The sequence below is a fragment of the Parasteatoda tepidariorum genome, chromosome 3 (genome assembly GCF_982258835.1).
Source record: "Parasteatoda tepidariorum strain Cologne lab strain chromosome 3, Ptep-v5.0, whole genome shotgun sequence".
Taxonomy (NCBI): domain Eukaryota; kingdom Metazoa; phylum Arthropoda; class Arachnida; order Araneae; family Theridiidae; genus Parasteatoda; species Parasteatoda tepidariorum.
Genome location: NC_141757.1, coordinates 62,969,744 through 62,984,052, shown reverse-complemented (window position 1 = coordinate 62,984,052; position 14,309 = coordinate 62,969,744). Strand labels below are relative to the sequence as shown.

At 30.9% G+C, this 14,309-nt stretch overlaps 2 protein-coding genes across 2 annotated transcripts in view; one reads left to right on the top strand and one right to left on the bottom strand.

Annotated features, from left to right (window-relative positions):
• Positions 1–14,309, top strand: part of LOC107443451 (S-adenosylmethionine synthase) — a 31,781-nt gene that overhangs the window by 7,263 nt on the left and 10,209 nt on the right. The window contains exons 4-6 of the mRNA XM_016057310.4: positions 1,301–1,413; positions 2,762–2,905; positions 5,665–5,883. Coding sequence (XP_015912796.1) covers positions 1,301–1,413; positions 2,762–2,905; positions 5,665–5,883 — 476 coding nt within the window. The remainder of the gene's footprint in view (positions 1–1,300; positions 1,414–2,761; positions 2,906–5,664; positions 5,884–14,309) is intronic.
• LOC147813845 (uncharacterized) lies at positions 8,408–14,279 on the bottom strand. Its single transcript, XM_087159454.1, has 2 exons — positions 14,156–14,279; positions 8,408–14,120 (listed from the first exon to the last, which is right to left on the bottom strand). Exon 2 carries the CDS (start codon positions 13,647–13,649, stop codon positions 8,457–8,459), a length of 5,193 nt encoding a protein of 1,730 aa, XP_087015580.1. The 5' UTR covers positions 13,650–14,120; positions 14,156–14,279; the 3' UTR covers positions 8,408–8,456.

The following is a 14,309-nucleotide window of genomic DNA, read 5'->3' as shown; positions in this document are numbered from 1 at the left end:
TGGTAAAAACCGTGTTTTTACCGGTAAAAACTGTCAAAAAACCTACAGTTTCCTTTTATTTATGGCATATAGCGGACAATATATTATTTTCACATAATTGCCTTTATAAATTAATGTTGTAAATGATTGCTATTGATTTTGCAACTATATACACATATTCTTATAGAAGGATATACATTCATACAGAAATATTGTAGTATACTTATTGAAAATAGTGATACTTACTTTTATCATTATAGCTTGATTTACAAAGGATTCAAAATTTTGCACTTCTTAATTGTTAGAAATAAACAAACAAACAAAAAAGCTTGGAACTATTAATAAATTCAGGAACTAAAATGAAGAATTTAAATTTGGCATTTCTTAAATATTAGAAATAAGCTAAACAAAACTTCTAACTACTAACAAACTCTATGTCAAGAAATACTGCTATTTTGTCAAGTTAAAAGCTTTTATTCAGTTGAAAAAGCACATTAAACAAAACTTAATTACAAACAAAATTATATGTTCAGTAGTCGAGGTCACTGTGCCGAAGCATACAATAGCAAGTGACTAATTTTGCGCATTTTTCATTGCCCCGTCGATTTCTGAGTTTAGTATGGATGAGTCCAAAATTCGAGAATAATGAGGATTCAAAATCATTGAGGATAATGATAACAAAAGGTTAGTGCAATGTTGCCAGGAAACTCTAAAAGAATTTCCCTGGCTTTTTCATGTTTCATTTCTGTGTAAAATATTGAAGAAAAAAAATGATAAGAAAAGTTTATTTTATGAGGCTTTCTTTTTGCGTGTACATGTGCTTCTCAAAGCAAGATTTTATGAATGAAAGTAATTAATCTTGACATTCTTCAGTAATGTAATATGCCCAACAAAATGCTTGGAAATGTTGAAAATTTTGATTAGTATCCTAATATTTTACTTCAAATAGTATTTTGAGAAAATACAGGAATCTGTTCTTAAATAACTTTTAGCAACTTTGCTTTAAATTTTATTGCTAAAAAAAATGAATTTTAAATTATAAGCAGTTAAACTCAAATAAAAATAGTTTTATCCAAACTATGGGTTTTTGACATGACGGTAAAAACCATGGTAATAACCGGTAAAAACCGTCATGTGTCAAAAACTTGCCAACCCTGCTCTTAATAAATATATATATATTGTTCAAAGTATGTTTTGAAAAAGTTACTTTCAGCTTCATAATATGAAGATAAAAATATGCAAATAACTCAAGTTAAAAATTTAAAAAAATTATTCTTACCAACCCTGTTCATAACTAATGTTTTCACATTTATAAAAATAGGTTTTGATTACAAGACTTGTAATGTTTTGGTTGCAATTGAACAACAAAGTCCAGATATTGCATCTGGAGTGCATTTAAATAAAACTGAAGATGAAATTGGAGCTGGTGATCAGGTAATATATGTTTCAGATAATAAGTATTACTCTGCCAATGCTATGATGAAAATCTTGTAACATTCCAACTTGTAGGTAGTCCTGCCAAATGGTTATAATGTCTAGCAATCTCATTATGAAATACTCTCTTTGGTTTATGAAAATGCAGATAATGTTTTAAACTTAGTATCTAAAAATAAATGATAGTGATCTAAAATAAAGTATTTTGCTAAGATCTTCTGAGTCATAAATGACGGTTATTTTTAGCTATATATGATGTGTAAATATTACTTTCATATAATCCTACAGAATCTTCAACATTTACGAAACACAATTTTTTATTTAGTTAATTGTTAAACGATTGTTTCTTAAAACACAATTGTTGAATTTTTGCCTACTTCTGAGTTTTTTTAATGCAGCAGTAGTCCTAACGCGTTGGAACTGGAAATTTAAAAAAAAAAATAAACAGCAAATGCAGATACTAAATTAGCGATGCAACATACAAATATTTGGTATTAGTCTATACTGCTGAACGCAGAATATTAATTTCGGACGAATAAAGGAAGAAGCGTCTACTGAAGACAAAATTTAGTTCGTTTACATCTGTCTTCCTCCCCCCCTTCCTGGGAAGGGTTTATTCAATTAATAAAACAATAATGAAGATAAACAAATTTGTGAAGGGTCCAATCAAAAGATAAATTATTTTGTGAAGGGTCTGTTTTTATGAAAAGATATTTTGAGAAGGGTCCGATAACGGACCCAAATTACTTCTAAACAGACCCCTGTATAGGGATTAGATTTCATTGAATAGTTTTTCAGCAGTTATGTAGGTAATATAACTGCTGATATATAGATATTTTAATTCAACATTTTAGAGTGCAGTGTTGGTTTTTTACTTTTCTTATCTATAGAAGATTTTTTCAACATTCGTATATTGGTACAACTGGGTATCAAAAAGGGAGAAAATTGTATATTTTTCTGAAAAATATTATGTGAAAAAGTATAAAAAGAATTTCAATCATTGTTTAGGTTATTTTACTCAGTCAGTTAACATTAATCATTGTTAGTGTATTATACTTTTTGTATGCTGGTTATAAAATCTTTAAAATTCAAAATAGCTTAAAAATTTCATATTTTAAAGTTAACAGAAGTTTAATATGTCTCGTAACATCTACTGAATTTTTTAGTTTCCATGTTGGCAAATATTTAATTAAGCATACTAAAGTTGGTTAATTGATAAAGTTTTTAATGTATTAATTTCACTATAGAATGTAAATTATTTTTGTTAGAAATAAAAATTTTAAATTTTATATGTGAATTTGAATGACAAGCTGAAATAATATGTATTTTTTGTAATATTTATTTTAAGGGTTTGATGTTTGGATATGCTACTGATGAGACAGAAGAGTGTATGCCTCTAACTGTTGTTCTTGCCCATAAATTGAATGCCAGACTTGCAGCTTTAAGAAAAGAGGGAGTTTTTTCATGGGCTGGACCAGATTCTAAAACTCAAGTAATGCTGCTTTTAATTATTAGTAGATATGTTTTAATTAATGTTGTAAATAGAATGGCTCACTGCTTAGTTTGAATGTTAGTTAAAATGAGAAATATTTATATATTATCAAAGAGTTCTAGTTTTCTTAAAGCATATATATAAATCAGGGTTCGAAGTTGTCCTATAAATTCTTGGGAGAAAAAGTGTTCTTAATTTTTAAAAATTTCGGTAAACATCCTGAAATTTTTGTAATATCCGAAATTTTTGTGGAATTGTTTAGTATGTATTATATGCAGAGTTTACAAAAACCAGTGTTTTTTTAATAAGGGAGAAAAAAATTCTAACCTGGGATAATTTTATTCAGTTTTTTTTTTTTTTTTTTAAGGGTATTACATAGTTTTAAACATTGTTAGGTTTAATTTTTAATTCAAAAGAGAACAATTTTAGTTGAAAAGAACTTTCATAATTAAATAATGAATTATAATAAGAAAAATGGCTTTAATTTTGATGTAGTACAGTAGGGAACCGATTATCCGGAACGATCGGGACCATCGCTATTCCGGATAACTGATTTTTCCGGTTTTCTGAATCGCTACAAAAAGCCGTTTTTTTAATGTTAAACCCAACTAAAAAAAATTTTTTTTTTTGGAAATAAACCCAACTAAAAAAAATTTTTTTTGGAAATAATCTTAAAAAGAAGAAAAAACGATGGAGTAATACACTAATGATTATTTCCAAAATGATGGTAAGGTAAACATCTTTCAAAAAAGAACGAAAAATCCTAAAATCTTATGAGGAAAAAAAAAAAAAATTTTTTTAAATGGCGGGAAAATTTATCGAATTTCGTTCCGGTTTTTTTGGTTTTCCGGTTTTCTGATTTCCGGATAACGGGTTCTGCACTGTACCATCTTTTCATGCTGGTATTAATAAAAAGCTCCTAAATTAATTCCTTCTTTGTCTAAAAATAAATGCATGATATTGGGGTTAGAGAAATATGCTGTTTTATTTATTTGTTTTTAAATATATGGTATAGTTTCCTTTTCTCTTTTGTTAAATAATGTAAGACTTGCAGACCAACTAACTACACTGTTTATTTTACAATTTTCTTAATAGTTTTTTGGCAGTAGATTGCGTAAGGATGTCCTTTTGACTGCTTTTTATTTCAATTAGAAAAACGATGTTTAATATGACACAATTTCTTAGAATTTGGCAACTTTTTGTATGACATATAATTTTTTTTTATTGTTAATATTTACTAATAACTTGTTATACAGTGGAACCCCGATTTTACGTTGTACGTTTCACTGTATAACTGTAAATAATATTGAAAATTAATTTTAAACAAATTTCTTTATGCATTAGTTATTCTTTCACATTCCAGTTATTTTGACTGCTTTTGGGCAATATAGGTATATACTAAGTTTGTCTTTCTAGTGTTGAATTGCTCTGTAAACTATGTATTTAAAATTAGTTTTGCTGTGAGTTCAATAATTAATAATCTGAATAAAATAATTAAACATGTTGTGATAACAATCCCTCACTATAAAATATAAAGAGCTACACTACACTGCTCCCACCAGACTGCCGGTAGCGTGTGTAGAGACTTGAAAAGATGATTTGATCATTTTTTCGGCTTTTCCCCATGGATTTTCAAATTTGATATTTTTAATACAATATTGTTAGAACTTGCTAATTGACTACACTCTTTGAAACTCTGAATTCACAGCGATTTTATCTCACTTTTATGGCGTTTTGCCATAATTTTTACGGAAGTTATTAATCCTTTTTCACGTGGTTTTTCACCCCTTTACGACACAGCAACATTGTCACAGAATGTTGCTGAGTTCTTGCAGAAAGATTCTTCCTTTGGGGAGTAAAAAATTTGGTTTTCTTTTCTGTAGAAATTTTTGTTCTATTCTCTTTTTTTCATGCTGTTATTCCTATTGATATGTTCATAGCTTTTAAAATCCTATACTTTTATTGCAATGTTATTGATTACAACTTAATCTCGAAATAAAAACACTAATTTATGTGCACCGTTTTGAAGAGTCTGATATGTGTAATTTCCCCGGTAGTTACTGCTACGGATTTCATGATTTTTATATATATATATTTAATGTGATTATGATTTACAAAATGCGAAAAAGGTATCTTACAGAAAAAAGTTTTTCGGCTGTTATTTATCATTTTATTAGCCCTTTTCATGTGATTTTTTTTAAATACCAATATTTTTAATATGGTGCTATTACGACGCTCGAAATATTTCGATATCATTTCCAGTTGTCAGGTAATGTTAGGTCGCTTGTGTGGATTTTCTAATAATGAAGTATCGACACGAACTTTCCAGAAAACCTAATCCGCAGTTATTTATACTTTTTTTTCCGACTTCTGCTTGGTCGCTCGTGTGGATTTTCTAATAATGAAGTATCGACACGAACTTTCCAGAAAACCTAAGCTGCAGTTATTTATACTTTTTTTCAGACTTCTGCATCTAGTTTTTATATTTAATTCCCAATATCCTTATAAGATTTAATGTGACATTTAAATTTCGAATTTCAGTTATCACTTTTTATGGGGTGGTCGATTCCATCTTAATTGACATTGTTTCTGGTAATTTCCATTTGTTTCTTATTCTGATAATTTTTATAGGATATCATTACAACAGGGGATTTTTTTTTTTTCCAATTTGCAGAGTTACTTTTTGACATTCTTATTATCTTTCTTATTTCTAAATGTTCTTTTGATTTAATATTGCTTATACACATTTATGCTTTTAGGTCACTTGTGAATATAGTTTCAAACGAGGAGCTGCTATTCCTGTCAGAGTCCACACAGTTGTTGTATCTACGCAGCACATGAAAGAGGTTTCATTGGATTTAGTACGTAGTGAGGTTATGGATAAAGTGATAAGACACTGCATTCCTGCTGAGTATCTGGATGAAAAGACAATTTATCATATTAATCCATGTGGTGAATTCATAATGGGTGGACCAATGGTGAGTGCTGCTTTGTCTATTGTTATTTGCTAATTGCATACACATCCATGTCCTTCATTTCACATACAGTACACATTTTCATTCTTAATTGTGAATTCACTAAAAAAAGACAATTCAGACATAGCAGATCTTATTTTCTAGTGATATTTTACCCTTCCCTTTGAGCATGTGCTTCATACAATACAAATTTTCATTCTTAATTGTGAATTAACTATAAAAAGACAATTCAGAAATAGCAGATCTTATTTTCTAGTGATATTTTACCCTTCCCCCTTGGCGCATGTGCTTCCGTGTGATTCTTCTGCTAATTTGCCGAATTTCACCAATCTTTAAGACTGTTGATTCACAGACTTTTGCAATTTAACAATTTCTATTTTCTATCAAATTTTTCAAGGGGTTCCATTTGTCTGGAATTTAAATTTTGTTGTTTACAGAAAAGCTCATTTACACATCTATTCCGCCCTTTCCAGCACCCTCTTTTTTTCACAATTAATAATGACCTTTTTTTTATCCGGATTTGTTAGAGAAAAGAGCAATATCAGATGCACTTAGAGATAAAAATATCCATAACTTTGGCAAAAATTAATGACTTACTGAGACAAACACAAAAGTATATAGAATTTATTATCTGAAAAGTACTTCCATAGTGACCAACAAACATTTGAAAGATTGCTCACTAGAGAGAATCTTTTCTTCTATATTTAAATTAGTTGGAATTTTGTTGCAAATTCTGATTTGTATCAGACAATTTATTTAATCAATTTGATATATTTATCTCCTGCTTTATTTGGCTACAATTAGATCAATTAATGTTTAATATAATATTAAGACGTAGGAATTGCGAATCTCTCAATTCAGTACTCACTGTTCAACACTCTCTATGCCATCGTAAATCCGTGTCTCATTTTCCTTTTCTTCTATTCAATTGCAGTTAATGCAAAATTTGAATTATGCTTTAGAGTAATCACTTTTTGTTTTTAGTATTTCTCATTTTTCACTTCTGTTACATTATGCAAAAGTCAACTTGTGCATTTATTAGTAGCTTTTTAGAACTACATCTCCACTATTTTCGGGGGTGTAGACTTTCTTTTGGTTATTGATGACGATATCTGTGGTTTTTTTTAAATGCGGATATTTTCATATAATTTTATTAAGAAACATTCTAATAGCACACTCAAATATATACTTATGGAACTGCTCAAGTTGTGCATCCATGCTGCGTGTTGATTATTGTATTGACAAAACAGGCTCTACCATAGACTAAGTCTGCCTTAATAATAGGAAGAAAAAAGGTAGGCATTACCCTATCTAATATAAAATGAGTAGTAGATCAAAGAATTCTCAATATCATTTCGGGATAACTATATTGCTGGTTTTCTTTATGTGAAGAAATCAACTTTCGGCATGCATATTGTGCTGTTTGCAGAATGACTTTTCTGTTATCTTTCGGCAGAAGAAATTACATTAAAAACACATGAATTCAGATAAACATCAACGACAAGCGTTATCTAATTATTTTTCAAGTTTGTTGGTTGAGAAACAAAAATCTGTAATGAATGCATTGCTGAACTATAATTCACTGATTTTCTGGTTGCACTCAATATTCCGATTGCAGCCCCTGATCACACTGGAAGATTGTTTTAAAAAATGTTTCCAGGTACAAAAATAGCCAGGAAATATGACTGGAAAAACTAAGGCTAAAGCTATAATTAGCCTGTTAGTATCAGAAAAAAATGAAAGATATATGAATTTAGCTACTAGTCAGTGGTTGAAGTGTTTTATGTTTCATCTTATTATATTGCTTAAAAATTCTTCATATGTGCATGTTATTATTTATTTAATTTTTACTGTTGCGATTTTAAACATACAGTGTTTTCATCTCAGAAAAAAAAATGGGTGAGAATTTCTCACCCTTTCTCAAAAACAGACTTAAAAAAAAAAAACATTTCTTTAATTATAATGCATTTTTGACATCTTCTAATTTTTAAAGCATTGAATATTTTAGCTGCATCATCATATGGAAAATGTTCTACATCTACTTTTTCATCAGCTATTCTCATTAGGTTGCTCAAATGCGTATTTGTTTCTTTTTGATCGTTTCTACCCACATGTTATGACGATATAAATGGACTGTAAATTTAACGATTGGTTTTAATAAAGTGCGTTCACCATAGAACAAACGAAACAATTTGAAATAACGATATATTTTTAATATCGAAATTATTTATTGAGGAGGATGCTCACTATAGCGCATCCTCTACGAAACGAACGAAGCAATTAAAAAAAACACAAACATTAAGAAGCGCTCGCCAATTGGCGAACTATCATGGCGACATAACACATTTTGGTACATGACATTTAACATTTTCCCCCGCATTGAATAATTATGTTATTCAATTGATCATCAAGTAACAAAAAATTAGAAATTCAATCAAATTGATATTTTTAAAAATAAAACATTATTATTATTATTCAATGCGAGTTCACAATATACAAGTATACGCAACAATATAACAAATTCTTTTTTTTTTTTTTTTTTTTAATATATAAATCAAGCAATTAACAAAATCAAATTATTCAATTGGCAGCAAACACAATTTAGATATCGCACGTTTATATGTACCTGTTGAAGTGCGAATTATAGCTACACGTACATTATTATCTCTACCTTTAATAACTCTTATTATCCGACATAAAGGCCAATTACACACAGGTGTATTGTCTTCCTTTAAAATAGCCATGCTACCTGGGACAATATTAATTTTCTTAAAGTTCCATTTGTATCTCTGTTGAAGGTGATTTAAATAATCACGCTTCCAGTTCTTCCAAATTGCTTGAACAAACTTAGTTAATAATTTCCACCTACTTAATCGATTTAAAGGTACATTTATTTCAGGCTCTGCTATGGCAGTCATCGATCGACCGATTAAAAAATGTGCCGGAGTTAGAACATTAAGATCACTGGGGTCAGCTGATAAAGGAGTGAGTGGTCGCGAGTTCAATATTGATTCAATTTGATTACTAACAGTTAAAAATTCCTCATACGTTAATTTGGTAGTTCCTACTACTCTTTTAAAATAAAATTTAAAAGATTTAACACCTGCTTCCCAGATACCTCCAAAATTAGGTGCTCTAGGCGGAATAAACTTCCAAATTATTTCTTCTGTTGAACAATAGTCATTTAACTTATCTTTCGATTTTTCCACTAAGTTATACAACCTTTTTAGTTCTAAATTAGCACCCACCATATTTGTAGCGTTGTCACTAATCAAAACACTACTCTTTCCACGACGCGAGAAAAATCTTTTTAAACAAGCTATTAGCGCATCTGAAGTTAAATCATCTACCATTTCTAAGTGGACAGCCTTAGTGGCCAAGCAAACAAATATCGCGATGTAAATTTTGTGATAGATTCCTTTGCGTTGATTTTTATATTTAATTAAAAATGGTCCCGTGAAATCGATCCCTGTTTTATTAAATACTGCACCAGGGTTAACTCGTTCTGGGGGCAGATTTCCCATTATTTGATTAGCAACTATAGGTTTTTGTTTAAAACAAACAACACAATTATGAAAAATCTTTCTAGCTAAATTTCTACCTTGTAAAGGCCAAAACTTTTCTCTAACAAAATTCAATAAGGCTTGTGGCCCTGCATGCAAAAATTTCAAATGATAATGTTGCATAATCAAACTAGTCAATTTATGCTTTGCTGGTAATACTATAGGAAATTTGGAATCATAATTCAAATTCGATTGTTCCAATCGACCACCTACGCGAATAATATCTTTATCAAGAAAGGGATTTAAAAACTTTAACTTACTTTTTGGAGATACGGAAAGTCCCTTACCTAGCGATTTAATTTCTTCTCGAAACTCACCTTTTTGAACAAAACCTATGATTTGATTTTCTGCTCCTTTTATTTCTGCTGACGACAATGACCCGATCAATTTGTCCCTTGGATTTCTGCAATTAAATAAGAACCTGCGAACGAAACTGAAAATTCTAATTAATTTAAGATACTTAGAGCAATTTTCAATTAGGTTAGAAATACAATTATCATTATCAGTTATCACTAATGAAGTGTCCGGCTGTGGTTTTAGTTCAGATAAATATTCACTTGAGTTATTAGAAATTGTCTCTTTGCATATGGTCAAATTTAAATCTTGTTGCATAAAGGATGGACCATTCCACCAGAGAACTTCCGATTGAAGTTTTTGAGGTTCCAGACCACGTGACACCAAATCAGCAGGATTATCTTCAGAAGACACATGGTGCCATTGAAAGTCACTTGTCAGTTCTTGAATTTTGCTCACTCGATTTGCAACAAACATCTTGAGTAGGTGTGGTGACTGTTGTATCCAAGCCAATACGATGCTAGAATCTGACCACAAGTGAATAGCTGATATGTCAAGTTTTAAACATTTGACAACCTTTGTTACGAGTTTAGACAACAGCACAGCAGCATTTAGTTCCAATTTAGGAATTGTAATTGTCTTCAAGGGAGAAACTCTGGATTTACTACAAAGGAGATTAGATGCAATTTCTCCATTCGATGCGAAGCACCTTACATAGATAGCTGCTCCGTATGCTTTTTCACTTGCATCGGCAAATCCATGAAGCTCTACAACTTTCACTTTTTCCATTAGTACAAATCTGTTGATGTTTAAGTAATTCACTTTACGCAGTGAGTCTAGAAACTGGTTCCATTCTCGAACTTCCTTTATTGGAAGGGAATCATTCCAATCAATCTTTAGAAGCCAAAGAGCTTGCATGAAGATCTTTGCCCTTGTAATCAAAGGTCCAAGGAGTCCAAGGGGATCGAAAATTTTGGCAATAACTGATAAAACAGTTCTCTTCGTATATTTAGCAGGATTGTTGACAGTCATTTTGAAGGCAAAGCAATCAACCTCAGGTTTCCATACTAGTCCCAGAGCTTTTACTTCTTTTGAAGGATCGAACAAATAGTCACTATTCACAGAGTTATAACCTAAAAGTTGGGGATCATTGGAGCACCATTTGTGCAACTCCATACCACAACGAGCAAGCATTTGAGAAAGTTGGGCTTGTAATTCTCTCGTAGTATCCAAAGTTTCTGATCCAGACAAACAATCATCCATGTAGAAGTTGGACATGACGACAGGTGCTGCTATTGGGAATTTTTCACCTTCGTCAATGACCAGTTGCGTCAAAGTTCGTGTTGCCAGGAACGGAGCACAACTTGTCCCATATGTGACTGTTTTCAGTTTGTAAACTTTAACAGGATCATCTGCACTATTTTTCCATAAAATTCTCAAAAGATCTTGCTGTGATTCATCCACTAAAATTTGTCGATACATTTTCTTAATATCTGCTATAAATGCGAATCGATAAGTTCGAAAACGACATAAAATGGAAAATAATTCTTCTTGGACAATTCCGCCGTTCAAAAGTTGAGAGTTCAAAGAATATCCAGTTGAAGTAGCCGACGAGGCATCAAACACAACTCGGAGAGGAGTTGAGCTTTTCTCAGGTCGGTACACACCTTGATGGGGAATGTAGTAGGTCATTTTTGGCTCTTCAGATTCGATCACTTCTTCCATGTGACCTAAGCTTTGATATTCGTTCATAAAATTTTTATAGAGTTCTAACATAGTTGGTTCCTTCACTAAACGTTTATACAACCAGTTTAATCTCCTCAGAGCGTTATTTTTCGAATTGCCTAGTTGAGAATTACTTTTTTCCCTCATTGGCATTTTAACCTTATAACGGCCTGTATCCGTTCTCGTATGATTTTTGACAAAATGTTCCTCACATATTTTTTCTTCGTCTCCTTGGATAGCAATTCCCTCATCAACTGTTTCAATTTTCCAAAATTTTTCTAATGTTTTATTAAGATTTTCGGTTTCTTTTAAAAGCCCACAATAAATTCGATTCTCAGTTTTTGGCATTTCAATTGCCCCACTAATTATGTATCCGAATTCCGAGTCCTGCAATATTATTTTTTGTTCGGAAAGATGTATTCTATTAGGTTTCAAAATCTCGAAAAATACTTCCGCACCCAACAATAGGTCAATTTTTCCAGGTCTATTAAATGATTGATCTGCTAAATTTATGTTTTGAGGCCAATTAATATGAGTAACATCGATATAATTGGACGGGGTGACATCAGTAATTTTTGGAACAATAAGAAGTTCTAAAGATCTCAAAAAACTAAAACTTTGATTTGAAATAGTAGTTTTTAATTTAGACTTAACGGTCATTTCTAATCCATTAATTCCAGAAACCGCAAGATTTATTTTTTCTTTCTTTAATCCTAATACATTTGCACAATAAGTAGAGCAATAGCTTGATTGACTTCCAAGGTCAAGAATCGCTCTCAAATATAATCTTTCCCCACTTATAGATTCAACATAAACATTTGCAGTTGCTAATAAAATTGTTTTGCCTTTCATTAAAAAACAATTTGAATTCGAAGCCAATAATTCTTTTTCTTTATTGTAGTTTTCACTCTCACATTCGTTTGGCAATGTGCCATGAACAGTTGAATCGAAAATCTTACTAATGAGAGGCTCCTGCAATGATTGACTAGACATAACATTCTGTTTAGCCAAGGCGCCAGATGTGTTTATTTCCCTTGAAATATGCAACAAACTATTATGCTTTTTCCCACACTGATTGCATAAATATTTCGATGAGCATTTGCTTATATGATGACCTGACATTAAGCAATTAATACACAAATTATGCTTTTTAGCTACATCATACCTTTCTTTAGGAGGGAGTTTTTTAAACAAATCACAAAAATATATTGGATGCGATAAATTACACAAAATACACTTTTTATTTTTCGTATTTAACACGAAGCTTTTGTTTCGAACTTGAATAGGGGGTTGTTTTGTTTTCATTAAACTATTTCTGTGAATGTTTTCCAAAACCTGACTTCTTTTTTCAACAAAAGTTAATAAATTGTCTAATTCTGGTACTTCGGTATTTTCTAAGGAAAGCTCAAATTGTCTCTGACTTTCACGATCTAGTTTTTTCAAAACAATATTTAAAATAATAATATCAGACAAATTGTTTCTTTCAAACTTTAGATTTTTTAAAGCTCTCAAATTTCTATTTACGTTATCAACAATTTTTCTTAAATCTTTAGGCGATTCATTATACAGTTTTTCGATTTCAAGAATTGATTGAATATGGTTATCAACAATAATTCGTTTATTTTCATATCTCTCTTCCAATGCTTGGAATAAAGATAGAAATGTATCATCTTCTGTTTCCAAAAGTTTTGCTTCTCCTTTTAGCGAAGCACGAAGATAATGTAATTTTTCACTATGTGATAAATTATTGTTGTTTCCAATTACACAATTAAATTGATTTTTGAATGTTGCGAATTCTAAATAATTTCCTGAAAATGTTGGAATAGGCACTTCAGGAATACGATAATTACTGCAATTTGACATAGAGGATTGTTTATCATCTTTATTATTTATAGCAAAAGTTGTTTTAAAAATTTTAATGAGGTTTTTAATTCTTACCTCTAATGTTTCTATTCTGGAATCGATATCCAACAAATCTTCTTCGACTTTATCCATTGCAGCTTCATTTTCTACAGTGTCACAGTAGTTGTCACGTAATATGCAAACGGATGATTTAATTTTTTCAATATTATTTAGTTTTGTGTCCAAGTCAATTTCACTATATTCATCATCTGGTTTATTCAACAAAGTTTCTAGACGAGTTAGTTGAGCTTTGATGCTCCCCTTTTTATTATTTAGTTTTTCCATAATTAAGAAATCAAAATTTGTTCTTACTCAGTCAATTAGTTCAAAATAATCCAAGATACGACATCAAATTATTCAAAGTCTCCGGCTCGACGGACCAGAAATGTTATGACGATATAAATGGACTGTAAATTTAACGATTGGTTTTAATAAAGTGCGTTCACCATAGAACAAACGAAACAATTTGAAATAACGATATATTTTTAATATCGAAATTATTTATTGAGGAGGATGCTCACTATAGCGCATCCTCTACGAAACGAACGAAGCAATTAAAAAAAACACAAACATTAAGAAGCGCTCGCCAATTGGCGAACTATCATGGCGACATAACACATTTTGGTACATGACATTTAACACCACATCTGTTTCATTTTCATTTGTCCGTTTCGGAGTAGAAGATATTGCCTTTACAAGGTATTTGCCCATCTTACATTAACGAGCAAAAAATTTGAACGTCTTACATGAAGAAACCTTATCTACGGTAAACACGTGGTACATGAAGAAACCTTATCTACGGTAAACACGTGGTTGCAGAGAAATGCGTTCTAAAAGAGGTTCCGTGGTTCGGAAGGTGGTTAGGTGGCGTGGTTCTGTTGTTCTTAAAGGTTCTGAACAATACTGGTAAATAGGGAAGCTGGATAATGGGGCAGATGTTGAAAA